The 14,659-nt window shown below is 44.3% G+C and overlaps 1 protein-coding gene across 1 annotated transcript; it reads right to left on the reverse strand.

The window, feature by feature from the left end:
• Positions 1 to 3,672: 3,672 nt before the first annotated feature.
• On the reverse strand, positions 3,673 to 12,401 carry LOC120938142 (hemoglobin heart muscle subunit alpha-type). The gene is made up of 3 exons (XM_040351862.1): positions 12,234 to 12,401; positions 5,406 to 5,598; positions 3,673 to 4,043 (listed from the first exon to the last, which is right to left on the reverse strand). Exons 1-3 carry the CDS (start codon positions 12,326 to 12,328, stop codon positions 3,930 to 3,932), a joined length of 402 nt encoding a protein of 133 aa, XP_040207796.1. The 5' UTR covers positions 12,329 to 12,401; the 3' UTR covers positions 3,673 to 3,929.
• Positions 12,402 to 14,659: the final 2,258 nt, after the last annotated feature.

The raw sequence follows: 14,659 nt of genomic DNA on the forward strand, positions 1-14,659 counted from the left end.
CAGCTGCTAGACTCCGCTCAGCAGCAGGGTGGCGCTCCCGTTGCCTGGGACTGTGAGGACATTTCAGATGACAACTCTGAAATCCTAGCTGAAGAATCGGCAGTGGAAAATATGGAGATCGCCATCCCTAAAGCCGAAGCGGATGGTGTGGAGTTCCAGGGGGCCGGGGCAGTTGGCTCATCTCCCAGCCACAGATTACAGAATGTATGGACTGTTCAGAGGATGTTATGGATTCTACATCACCTGCTCAAGTACTGACAGCAGGACAGAGTACGGCAGACCCCTGCTCTACACCCATGGCCGTTTTGGAGGCCCGAGGTGAGAAGGTGACGGTCCCTCTCTACCAGTGGATTTCAGAGATGCAGGGAGGAGAAGCGGCCATTTTTCCTCCCCAACAGTTAGCCAGAGCAGATGGTGTGGAATCCCCAGCGGAAGAGCTGGCACCAGAGCAGAGTGCCACAGGCCTCTGCCCTCCACTAACAGAAGAGCTGGCACCAGAGCAGAGTGCCACGGGCCTCTGCCCTCCACTAACAGAAGAGCTGGCACCAGAGCAGAGTGCCACAGGCCTCTGCCCTCCACTAACAGAAGAGCTGGCACCAGAGCAGAGTGCCACGGGCCTCTGCCCTCCACTAACAGAAGAGCTGGCACCAGAGCAGAGTGCCACGGGCCTCTGCCCTCCACTAACAGAAGAGCTGGCACCAGAGCAGAGTGCCACGGGCCTCTGCCCTCCACTAACAGAAGAGCTGGCACCAGAGCAGAGTGCCACAGGCCTCTGCCCTCCACTAACAGAAGAGCTGGCACCAGAGCAGAGTGCCACAGGCCTCTGCCCTCCACTAACAGAAGAGCTGGCACCAGAGCAGAGTGCCACAGGCCTCTGCCCTCCACTAACAGAAGAGGGAGTTCCTGGGGTAGTGGATGGGACTGTGGTCTTCACTGACACAACCCCAGAAAATGGTGCGGCACCGAGACAGGAGGATTTTAGCTTTGCTTTGCAAGCACCGGGGGATTTTCTACCACCAGTGGATGGGACTTCAGTCTCCACTGGTATACCCCAGGGATGGGGGGCAGTTGGCCCAGATCCCCAACAGCATGATGGACTGAGCCCAGTCACCCTGTCTTCTCTCCAGCGGCTGAAAGGACTCCAGGGAGAAGGGCCAGTCCAGGCCTCTCCCCAGCGGCAGGCAGGTTCTCTTAGAGAGACAGAGGTTGGCTGGGTGAGTAATGTTCTGTTTGGAGCAATTTATTTGGGGTACGGTATGGATACCAGCATTGGAGGAATTTATTTGGGGTACGGTATGGATACCAGCATTGGAGGAATTTATTTGGGGTACGGTATGGATACCAGCATTGGAGGAATTTATTTGGGGTACGGTATGGATACCAGCATTGGAGGAATTTATTTGGGGTACGGTATGGATACCAGCATTGGAGGAATTTATTCGGGGTACGGTATGGATACCAGCATTGGAGGAATTTATTTGGGGTACGGTATGGATACCAGCATTGGAGGAATTTATTCGGGGTACGGTATGGATACCAGCATTGGAGCAATTTATTCGGGGTACGGTATGGATACCAGCATTGGAGGAATTTATTTGGGGTACGGTATGGATACCAGCATTGGAGGAATTTATTTGGGGTACGGTATGGATACCAGCATTGGAGGAATTTATTTGGGGTACGATATGGATACTAGCATTGGAGGAATTTATTTGGGGTACGATATGGATACCAGCATTGGAGGAATTTATTTGGGGTACGGTATGGATACCAGCATTGGAGGAATTTATTTGGGGTACTGTATGGATACCAGCATTGGAGGAATTTATTTGGGGTACGGTATGGATACCAGCATTGGAGGAATGGAACTATGGACTAACTTCGGAGTCTACCCGTCTGGGGTCCCCTCCTGTGTCAGTCTCCTGCCGAAAGGGGAGAGATGTAACGGTATGGCCCGTGGGACCCGGAGGCTCTTGAAGGGTGGGGGGTACTCGTGTGCCAGCTTCACCAATGACTCTTGGGTCTAGGGTCGCCCACTAGGGGCATAGGATGACTGAGAACTGATATCTCGGATTACATGAGACGGGACATTAATGATAATTCACAATGTATTGCAGGAGATCTTGAAATATTACAGGTGGTTAATTCTGACCCCAACAGGTCAATAGAAAGATGTGAATAGAAAGATGTCATCACCTCCAACTACCTGTCTGTAGTGAGGAAAGCTGTGATTGCATTCTATTGTCTATTGTGCTAATTAAGTCTGGCTCCTAAGATATTTCATGGTGTGATGCTAATTGACACTGTATTGTGTGAAAGTCTATTGATGATAATATGTGATGTGAATTAGCACAATCTAAAAGATCAGACGTCTGACTTAGGTTCACTAAAGGAATGTGTATTGGAGACTCGTTAGCACCCATTGTGTGATGTTGTGGGTGGAGTGGGTCATTGTCCCTGTGATTACTGCAGCATGCTTTTTGGTTGCTGACTGTATAAAAAGAGCCTGAGGAGTTTGTCATTAAAGTCTATCTGTTAGGAACCAGAGACAGAGCTGTGTGTCTCATTATTCTGGGGAATCCAATGGGTCGTGTCTGCTGGATGGTGAAGTGTCGGATAAGCTGTCTTGGGTTGGTGGAATGGAATATCGTAAACGGCGTTAACCCCTGACCGTTACACCATGTATGTAACTATATAACCATGTAACTATATAACCATGTAACTATGTATGTAACTATGTATGTAACCATGTATCTATGTATGTAACTATGTATGTAACTATATAACCATGTATATAACCATGTATCTATGTATGTAACTATATAACTATATAACCATGTAACTATGTATGTAACTATGTATGTAACTATATAACCATGTATCTATGTATGTAACTATGTATGTAACCATGTATCTATGTATGTAACTATGTATGTAACTATATAACCATGTATCTATGTATGTAACCATGTATGTAACTATATAACCATGTAACTATGTATGTAACTATGTATGTAACTATATAACCATATTACTATGTATGTAACTATGTATGTAACTATATAACCATGTATATAACCATATTACTATGTATGTAACTATATAACCATGTATCTATGTATGTAACTATATAACCATGTATATAACCATGTAACTATGTATGTAACCATGTATGTAACTATATAACCATGTATCTATGTATGTAACTATGTATGTAACTATATAACCATATTACTATGTATGTAACTATATAACCATGCGTGTAACTATGTATGTAACCATGTAACTATATAACCATGCGTGTAACTATGTATGTAACCATGTATATAACCATGTAACTATGTATGTAACTATATAACCATGTAACTATGTATGTAACTTTATAACCATGCATGTAACTATGTATGTAACTTTATAACCATGCATGTAACTATGTATGTAACTATGTAAGTAACCATGTATATAACCATGTATGTAACCATGTAACTATATAACCATGTGTGTAACTATGTATGTAACCATGTAACTATATAACTATGTATATAACCATGTAACCATGTACCTATGTGTATTCGGCGGTGGGCCGGTGTTGAGTTGGGAGTTCTAATTTCCTAGGAATTTCCCGATCTCCGGCCCCCAGCAGTGAAATGATCGGAGTCTCGGAGGAACACGGACAGGAAAGACGAGTTTATTATATTTGATTACTTTGGACGCCGTCCGGCGCCACGAATACATTTATATTACAAGTTCTAGTCAATGTTAGGAGTAAACAATATAGACTCTAGAGGGAGGGGGGGAGGGGAGGGGAGTGTCAGACATGCAGAGAGAAGACTGAACATGGAGGTCGATCAGCACTTGTGGTCGATCACCCTTCCCTGAAGAGTTAGAACCGCCATCTTGGATTGTCAGGAGTCGCCTCGGCGGGACGATTAGCTGGAAGTCAGGGTGGCTCCGACCTCTCCCAGGAACTTGCTCCAGGCGGCTTGGTTGACTTCCCCTCCAAAGTGGGCGGAGAAAACCTCGATGATGGCGGCGGACAGGAGCTGAGGGGGGGAGGGGAGAATAAAAAGAAATGGATTAAAGATGGCGGCTGGTGAGACGATGTGAATGGCGTCCGCGCTGGAAGTATTTCGGGGGATTTGGAGGAAGATTTTGTAGATTTTGTGGAATTTTACATTTATTTTCCTTTTTTTTTTAGGAAACTGAATCTAATGCCGGGGACTTGTTGGGTCCAGGATATGCATAGACTATATATACTGTATACTCCCGTCCCCCCCCATCCCCCATGGATAAGCCCCATAGAGGGGGGTCATGGGTGGAATGTTTCCGCCGCGGCCGGATTTATAACATTCTTCATACTTTATGGGATTAACGTTGTGCGGCTTTTAGGAGGTGAGATGTAGAGGGGGGGAGATGTAGAGGGGGGGAGGGGGTGAGATGTAGAGGGGGGGGGTGAGATGTAGAGGGGGGGAGGGGGTGAGATGTAGAGGGGGGGAGATGTAGAGGGGGGAGGGGGTGAGATGTAGAGGGGGGAGATGTAGAGGGGGGGGTGAGATGTAGAGGGGGTGAGATGTAGAGGGGGGGAGGGGGTGAGATGTAGAGGGGGGGAGATGTAGAGGGGGAGGGGGTGAGATGTAGAGGGGGGGGTGAGATGTAGAGGGGGGAGGTGAGATGTAGAAGGGAGGGGGTGAGATGTAGAGGGGGGGTGAGATGTAGAGGGGGAGGGGGTGAGATGTAGAGGGGGGGTGAGATGTAGAGGGGGGGTGAGATGTAGAGGGGGTGAGATGTAGAGGTGGGAGGGGGTGAGATGTAGAGGGGGGGTGAGATGTAGAGGGGGGGGTGAGATGTAGGGGGGGGTGAGATGTAGAGGGGGGGGTGAGATGTAGAGGGGGGGAGGTGAGATGTAGAGGGGGGAGGTGAGATGTAGAAGGGAGGGGGTGAGATGTAGAGGGGGGGTGAGATGTAGAGGGGGAGGGGGTGAGATGTAGAGGGGGGGTGAGATGTAGAGGGGGGAGGTGAGATGTAGAAGGGAGGGGGTGAGATGTAGAGGGGGGGTGAGATGTAGAGGGGGGAGGGGTGAGATGTAGAGGGGGGGTGAGGTGCAGAGGGGGTGAGATGTAGGGGGGAGGGGTGAGATATAGAGGGGGAGGGGGTGAGATGTAGAGGGGGGGGTGAGATGTAGAGGGGGGAGGGGTGATGGAGTGTGGAGAACCCCCCGGACCTGTGAGGGGTGTGGAGGTGCTGAGAAATCCTCAGCCCCCCCCAAACCCCGATCACCCCCATTCTCCTTCCCCAGCCACACCAATGGATTTCAATGAAAAGGTGAAATGGAATATTTGGGCAAATCATAAACTCTTATTTTGGCTCCTCCCCCATGTAGGGGAAGGGGAGGAGCCAGTACGTACCTTCATGTGGTCGGAGTTGACTTTCAGCTTGTTGGTATGGAGGTCCTGGTACTTCTTCAGGTTGTCCACACTCTTTACGGCTTCCCCGAGGGCACCGAAGATCTTTCCCCCGTGGGTCAGGAGGTCCTGAGAGCCGGGACTGATGTCAAAGCGGCTGAAGAAGGACTTGGTCTCGGGGTGATTCTGGAAGAGTCTGGAGGAGAGATCCGAAATTAAATTCCACATATTGCAGAAAACAAGAGATACTAATGATAGAACCTCAGAGGATCTATAGTACTATAGGAAGGCCCATTGGATCTACAGAGGATCTATAGTACTATAGGAAGGCCCATTGGATCTACAGAGGATCTATAGTACTATAGGAAGGTCCCTTGGATCTACAGAGGATCTATAGGAAGGCAGGGGGCGCACTATACAATGCAGGGCCGCTGATGTGAATGAGCCCTGAAAAGAAGCATTTTCCAGGTTTCATAGGAGGGATCGCCTTCCTTCTCACCGGATCCCATTCCCATCACTGCTTTATATTACAGATATCAGGATATCCATGGAATAATTATCTTTTATGGCCGACAGAATATTATCTGATATAAAATCAAATGTTACCAATTTGTGTCGGGATGATTCGGCCATAAATGTCATCATTTAGAAATATTAATCTGAGTGTTTCTTATGTGTATCCCCTGTGTATCCTCTATGTATCCTCTGTGTATCCTCTATGTATCCTCTGTGTATCCTCTATGTATCCTCTATGTATCCCCTGTGTATCCCCCGTGTATCCTCTATGTATCCTCCATGCATCCCCTGTGTATCCTCTATGTATCCTCCATGCATCCCCTGTGTATCCTCTATGTATCCCCTGTGTATCCCCCGTGTATCCTCTATGTATCCTCCATGCATCCCCCGTGTATCCTCTATGTATCCTCCATGCATCCCCTGTGTATCCTCTATGTATCCTGTATTTATTCTCTATGTATCCCCCATGTATCCTTTATGCATCCTTTATATATACTTTATATATTCTCTAAGCATTCTCTATGTATCCTCTGTGTATCCTCTATGTATTTTCTATGTATCCTGTATTTATCCTCTATGTATCCTCTATGTTATCATAATGTATCCTCTATGTTATCATAATGTATCCTCTATGTTATCATAATGTATCCTCTATGTTATCATAATGTATCCTCTATGTTATCATAATGTATCCTCTATGTTATCATTCATGTATCCTCTGCGTATCCCCTATGTATCCTATGTGTATCCCCTGTGTATCTTCTATGTATCCTCTATGTTATCATTCATGTATCCTCTGTGTATCCCCTGCGTATCCCCTATGTATCCTCTATGTTATCATTCATGTATCCCCTATGTATCCCCTGTGTATCCTCTATGTATCCCCTGTGTATCCTCTATGTATCCCCTGTGTATCCTCTGTGTATCCCCTGTGTATCCTCTATGTATCCCCTGTGTATCCTCTATGTATCCTCTATGTATCCTCTTGTGTATCCTCTGTGTATCCCCTGTGTATCCTCTATGTATCCCCTGTGTATCCTCTATGTATCCTCTATGTATCCTCTATGTATCCTCTGTGTATCCTCTGTGTATCCCCTGTGTATCCTCTATGTATCCTCTATGTATCCCCTGTGTATCCTCTATGTATCCTCTGTGTATCCCCTGTGTATCCTCTATGTATCCTCTATGTATCCCCTGTGTATCCTCTATGAATCCTCTGTGTATCCCCTGTGTATCCTCTATGTATCCTCTATGAATCCTATGTGTATCCCCTGTGTATCCTCTATATATCCTCTATGTGTCCCTCAGAAATATCCCACGATGCACCTGTTCTGCAGGTGACCCTTCTGTTCCATGCATTACTAATGAGAACTTCCAGGACTAATAATGGGCGCCGCCCTCTGCAAAGTGTTGCTTATCAGTTAATTATTAGCGGTGGGATGCCGGGTGCCCGGGGGGTGGGGGGGGGTGTCGGGGGTGGGAGGGGGGTATTAGTAGTAGAGGTGTAGACGTGTCGGAGGACTCGGGAACACTGAACTGACTTCGGGGGATTTTTGGTTAAAGTTGAACTCGAGCCAAACAGCGGAATTCACAGACGGGATCCATTCCATGGGACTTCCATCCAGTCCTGAGATTTACACAGCTCTGCCACCCAGCCTAATGGAGACCCGCAGATAAGTATCCCTCACACTTCCCCCCGTCCCCTCACACGTCCCCCCCCCCTCACACTTCCCCGTCCCCCCTCACACGTCCCCGTCCCCCCCTCACACTTCCCCGTCCCCCCTCACACGTCCCCGTCCCCCCCTCACATGTCCCTGTCCCCTCACACGTCCCCGTCCCCCCCCTCACACTTCCCCCCCCTCACACGTCCCCATCCCCCCTCACACGTCCCCTCCCCCCCTCACATGTCCCTGTCCCCTCACACGTCCCCGTCCCCCCCCCTCACACTTCCCCCCCCTCACACGTCCCCATCCCCCCTCACACGTCCCCTCCCCCCCTCACATGTCCCTGTCCCCTCACACGTCCCCGTCCCCCCCCCTCACACGTCCCCGTCCCCCCCTCACACTCCCCCCCCCCTCACACGTCGTCCCCCCCCTCACACGTCCCCTCACACGTCGTCCCCCCCCCTCACATGTCCCCGTCCCCCCCCCCCCTCACACGTCCCCTCCCCCCCTCACCCCCGGACAGGAATACACGAGAGAGACAGAAGACAGAGGAAATACAGGAATGTAAAAGTCCCGATTCATAAAATCACATTTTTGTTTTCTTAGGAATCGGAACCTTTGGCTCTCATATCTATTCCAGGACTTAGGATGTGAGACTCAAAACAAATATTGTAGATGTATATTTGTCTTGTTGGCTGTGAAAGGAGAAGCAGAAGACTGATGAGCTCATCTCTCCGTCACTCACCTCTCTCCTCCTATCAGCATGCTCCTTGGCAGCGCATGAACTCTTGGGTTCCTTGTGCTGCTTTTTCCCCCCCCACCCCCCAGTCTGAGCTATGCTGTACAGGGCATGCAAAAGGCCGATACCCCAAGTGCCTTCCTCTTTTTTTTTTTGCATTAAAATAATACATTTAATTATATAATATACATGGAGAAAAGCCTAAAAAAAAAAGAAAACTAATGCGGACACCACATCTAAGGACAGTAGGCTGCAACATATAAAAACGTGTTCTTGGGTTTAGATTTGCTTTAAATACAGAATATAAAAATATAGAAAAATAAATAGGAATAAAATACGTAGAAATATATAAATCTAGGAAATAAAATAAAATATAAAATATATAGGACATAGAAATAGAAATATAAAGACTATAAAAACTGAATTATAGAATAGATAGAAAATTAAATACAGAGAATGTAGAAATAAAAATATATAGAATATCTGGAAATACATAAAATATATACAAAATAAAAATAGAAACAGATAGAATGTGTAGAAATATATATATTATGGGCCAGATCCAGAGAGCGAGTACGCCGGCGTATCTACTGATATCTACTGATACACCGGCGTACTTTCAAATTTCCTGCGTCGTATCTTTAGTTTGAATCCTCAAACCAAGATACGACGGCTTCTGGGTTATACCGACAGGTGTACGGCTTCGGATCGTAGATGCAATACTTCGGCGCCCGCTGGGTGGAGTCTGCGTCGTTTTCCGCGTCAGATATGCAAATTAGCTATTTCCGACGATCCACAAACGTACGCGCAGCCGGCGCATTCTCTTACGTCGTCTCTAGTCTGCTTTTTCCGGCGTATAGTTAAAGCTGCTATTTTGCGGCGTATACATAGACTTGCCATGTTAAGTATGGCCGTCGTTCCCGCGTCGAAATTTGATTTTTTTTTTTGCGTAAGTTGTCCGTGAATAGGGATGGAAGTAACTCACGTCTAAGTTAAAAAAATTACGTCCTAGCGACATCATTTAGCGCAATGCACGGTGGGAAATTTCGGGACGACGCATGCGCAGTTAATTTGGCGCGGGGACGCGCTTCATTTAAATGAGACACGCCCCCTACTCGCCGATTTGAATTACGCGCCGAGAGATACACTACGCCGCCGTAACTTACGGCGCGAATTCTTTGTGGAATCAAAGGGCCAGATTCACGTAGAGATACTCCGGTGTATTATCTCCTGATATCTCCTGATCCCCCATCGTATCTCTGACTTACACTGGTCCTATCTATGCGCCTGGTTCATAGAATCACATACGCATAGATAGGGCTGAGATCTGACAGTGTTACACTGTGTTACACTGTCGGATCTATTTTTTTCAATTTAAAAATGGCGTTCCCGCTGATTTACCTTGAATAATATGTAAATCAGCGAGATACGCAAATTCACGAACGTACGCGGACCCGTCGATTTGTTTTTACGTCGTTTCCGTAGCGGTTTTCCGTCGTATACTTACCCCTTCTTTTATCAGGCGCAGCCAATGTTAAGTATAGCCGGCGTTCCCGCGTCGAATTTAAATTTTCCTACGTCGTTTGCGTACGCCGATTCACGAACACGCGCGTCGCAAGTCCCGCTCACGTCGCAACCACTGACGTCCTATTGACGTCAGTGGGAGCAATGCACGCCGGGAAATTCCCCGGACGACGCATGCGCATTTAAATCGGCGCGGGAACGCGCCTCATTTAAATATGACACTTCCCTAGCCGCGGAATTTGAATTCCGCTGGGGGATTTAGGATCCGCCGCCGCAAGTTTGGAGGTAAGTGGTTTGTGAATTAGCCACTTGCCTCCTAAACTTGCGGGAGCGGATCTTAATTCACGTAGATCGAGCGGATTTATAGATCGGCTGCGCTACGTGAATCTGGCCCATAGAATCACATACGCATAGATAGGGCTGAGATCTGACAGTGTTACATTGTGTTACACTGTCGGATCTTTTTTTCAATTTAAAAATGGCGACGGGGGCGTTCCCGCTGATTTACGATAAATAATATGTAAATCAGCGAGATACGCAAATTCACGAACGTACGCGGACCCGTCGCAGTGTTCTTACGTCGTTTTCGTAGCGGCTTTCCCGTCGTATACTTACCCCTTCTTTTATCAGGCGCAGCCAATGTTAAGTATAGCCGGCGTTCCTGCGGCGAATTTGAATTTTCCAACGTCATTTGCGTACGCCGATTCACGAACACGCGCGTCGCAAGTCCCGCTCACGTCGAAACCACTGACGTCCTAGTGACGTCAGTGGGAGCAATGCACGCCGGGAAATTTCCCGGACGGCGCATGCGCATTTAAATCGGCGCGGGAACGCGCCTGATTTAAATAGTACACTCCCCTAGCCGCGGAATTTGAATTCCGCTGGGGGATTTAGGATCCGCCGTCGCAAGTTTGGAGGTAAGTGGTTTGTGAATTAGCCACTTGCCTCCTAAACTTGCGGGAGCGGATCTTAATTCACGTAGATCGAGCGGATCTATAGATCCGCTGCGCTACGTGAATCTGGCCCCTAGAATTAAAAAGTAAGTTACAGCGGCGTAGTGTCTCTCGCATACGCTGCGCCTTTCTAATTGTATGTGGATCTGCCCCAGAATCTTTAGCAAAAAAAAATATATAGGACATTGAAATAGAAATATAGAATATCTAGAAATATAAAAATATAGAATATATAGAAAAATAAAATAGAAATAGATAGAATATATGGAAATATAGAAAAAATAGCAAATAAATATATATAGGACATAGAAATATATAGACTATAAAATCATACAATTATAGAATAGATAGAAAATAAAAAACAGAGAATGTAGAAATCATAATATATAAAATACCTAGAAATATAAAAATATAGAATATATGGAAAAATAAAAGAGAAATAGATAGAATATATGGAAATATAGAAAAATATAGCAAATAAAATATATAGGACATAGAAATAGAAATATATAGACTATAAAAACAGAATTATAGAATAGATAGAAAATTAAATACAGAGAATGTAGAAATAAAAATATATAGAATATCTGGAAATATAGAAATAGAAACTCAAAGAATATATAGAAAATAAAAATAGAAATAGATAGAATGTAGAAATATATAAATATAGAATCTTTTAGCAAATAAAATATATAGAACATAGAAATATATAGAAACATAGAATACCTAGAAATATAAAAATATAGAATATATAGAAAAATAAAATAGAAATAGATAGAATATATATAAATATAGAAAAATATAGCACATAAAATATATAGGACATAGAAATAGAAATATATAGAATATAAAAACAGAATTATAGAATAGATAGAAAATTAAATACAGAGAATGTAGAAATAAAAATATATAGAATATCTGGAAATATATACATTATATGAATAGAAATACATAGAATATATAGAAAATAGAAATAGATAGAATATGTAGAAATATATAAATATAGAATCTTTTAGCAAATAAAATATATAGAAGATAGAAATAGAAATATATAGAATATAGAATGAAAATTATAGAATAGATAGAAAATAAAACACAGAATGTAGAAATAGTGTTATATATAATATAGAAACATAGAATATCAAGAAATATAAAAATATATAATATACATATAAATAGAAATATATAGATTATGTAGAAATATAGAATAAATAACAAAGAATATGGAAATAAAGAATATCTAGAAATATTGAAGATACAGAAAACGTAGAATATAAAGAAAATAGAAAACACAGAGTGGAGGTAAATGTTCCCATTGGTGGAGAGTCCATTTGGACCCGATGGGGTTCACTTATTAAAGGCAAATCTTCTGTGCACTTTGTAGTAGAAATTTCCCTTGGCTTAGAAAATTCTGTGAAAATTCCCATTGAGTTACCTTTCCATGGACTCGGCGCCCAGTTTGTTGGCCTGAGGGGCGACCTTCTCCCAGAGTGAAGAGACGGCGGACTTCTCGCTGTCGGAAAGGCCCATGTTGTCAGGTGGAGATGTCGGGAGGTCGGAGATCTTGCACTTGGGTTTGCTGGTTGATGTTTCTACCCTTTGGAGGTCCACTCCTTATATACCCCCAGGGGGCGGATTAAAGGCCCCACACCATGTGACCTTCCTCCAGTGAGATCCTCCTAATCTGCTCTGGGGTGGAGTATGTGGGGGGGGGGGGTGGAATATGGAGGGGGTGGAGTATGTGGGGGGGGGGCTGGAATATGGAGGGGGTGGAGTATGGAGGGGGGGTTTGAGGGGGGGGTTGGTGACTTTGGTTAGCTATCAATAGCCCGGTGATAGGTCCCGGCGGTGTGTTTTGCCGGCTGCCATTATTATAATTGGTCACGAGTTGTGAGAAGGTGAAATGTGATTCCGGCCCCCTGGAATGTTCGGCTCATTTACACGGATTGTTATTTGCATCCCAAATGACTCCTAATCTGTCTTCTCACTCAAGTGCCCCCCCCCCGGTACCAGAATAATGAAGGAGTACGCTGCAGCGGCCACGTACGCCCGGAGATGTCCTACAGGGAGCCTATGAAGGGTACAGAGAGGAACAATACAGTGCAGGAAGGATCTGGCCCCAGAGGTCAGGCAGGTCACCCGGCCCTCACCGGCCCCTCATTCTATATTTGTTATCTATATATATATAGCTGAGGAATTCTCTTCTCCGTCATACAGAACCCCCCCCCCCCCACCCCCATCCCCCCGGGAGATCAAAGTTTTATTAACAAACTTTTATCATGAAACATAAAACTTTCCTATCTCCCCTCTATGGGCCGTAGATTGTAAGCTCCTAGGAACAGAGCCCTCCGATACCCCCTTGTACTCAACTGTAATGTCTGCCTTTATACTGTACAGCGCTGTGCAAACTTCTGGCACCGTATAAATCCTGTATAATAATAATATATTAATCCTGTGTTATAATAATAAAGAAATCCTGTATAATAATAATATATTAATCCTGTATAATAATAATAAAGAAATCCTGTATAATAATAATATATTAATCCTGTATAATAATAATAAAGAAATCCTGTATAATAATAATATATTAATCCTGTATAATAATAATAAAGAAATCCTGTATAATAACAATAATATGAATACTAATAATATAGAGATCTTGTACAATAATATCAACAATAAAAATAATATATAAACCGTGTTTTACAACAATAATAATAATAATAAATAAATCATGTATAACAACAATAATATGAATATTAATAAATGTAAGATCTTGTACAATAAAAGGGTGAGAGGGGAGGGGGAGGGGAGGGAGATAGAAGTATTTATAATAGAGTTAAGCGATAACCAGAAAATAAAGGGGTAGATTCAGGTAGATTTTGTCCGGCGTCGCATATCTCAGATACACGACGCCGCCGTAAATTAGAGCGGCAGGTCCCGTATTCACAAAGAAGTTGCGCTGTAACTTACGGCGGCGCAGTGCAACTGGGCCGGCGTAAGGCCGCCTAATTCAAAATAGGCTGGTTGGGGGCGTGTTCTATGCAAAATACTAGTGACCCCACGTATTTGACGTTTCTAACGAACGGCGAATGCGCCGTCCGTGGACGTATCCCAGTGCGCATGCTCCAAATGACGTCGGCAAATTGTCAATGCTTTTGGCGTGAACGTAAATTACGGCCAGCCCCATTCACGAACGAGTTACTTAAACGACGTAAATTTTGATGCGGTTCCGACATCCATACTTAACATTGGCTGCGCCATCTTTTTGGTGGTTTATCTTTACGCCTGAAAACCCCTTATGTAAACGGCGTATCTTACATGCGACGGGCGAGCGTACGTTCGTGAATAGGCGTATCTACGTCATTTACATATTCTCGGCGTAAATCGACGTACACGCCCCTAGCGGCCAGCGTAAATATGCAGTTAAGATACGACGGCGTAGGAGACTTACACCGGTCATATCTTAGCAACATTTAAGCGCATCTCAGTTTGAGCATACGCTTAAAGTTGCGACGGCGCGGATTCGGACTTACGACGGGCCTATCTACTGATACGCCCGTCGTAAGTCTTTATGAATTTGGCCCAAAGAATGTATATAATTCATAGAAGGCAACATACATGTCATATTAAGACTATGTAAGATTAGTTGAATTATGTGAAGAAACAAATGAAAAATAAAGAATTTATAAAAAAAAAAAAAATACTAATAATATAAATCCTGTATAATAATAATAATATATATATATATATATATATATATATATATATATCCCGTATAATAATAATAATAATAATAATAATAATAATATTATAATAATATATATATATATATATATATATATATATATATATATA

Source organism: Rana temporaria, chromosome 4 (genome assembly GCF_905171775.1).
Source record: "Rana temporaria chromosome 4, aRanTem1.1, whole genome shotgun sequence".
NCBI lineage: Eukaryota > Metazoa > Chordata > Amphibia > Anura > Ranidae > Rana > Rana temporaria.

Excerpts from the sequence above, each read along its gene's own strand:
- LOC120938142 (XM_040351862.1), bottom strand. The coding sequence starts at position 12,328 with ATGGGCCTTTCCGACAGCGAGAAGTCCGCCGTCTCTTCACTCTGGGAG. Across the intron at positions 5,599-12,233 it reads GGCGCCGAGTCCATGGAAAG|ACTCTTCCAGAATCACCCCG; the intron begins GTAACTCAATGG and ends TCTCTCCTCCAG. Across the intron at positions 4,044-5,405 it reads TCAACTCCGACCACATGAAG|CTCCTGTCCGCCGCCATCAT; the intron begins GTACGTACTGGC and ends TCCCCCCCTCAG.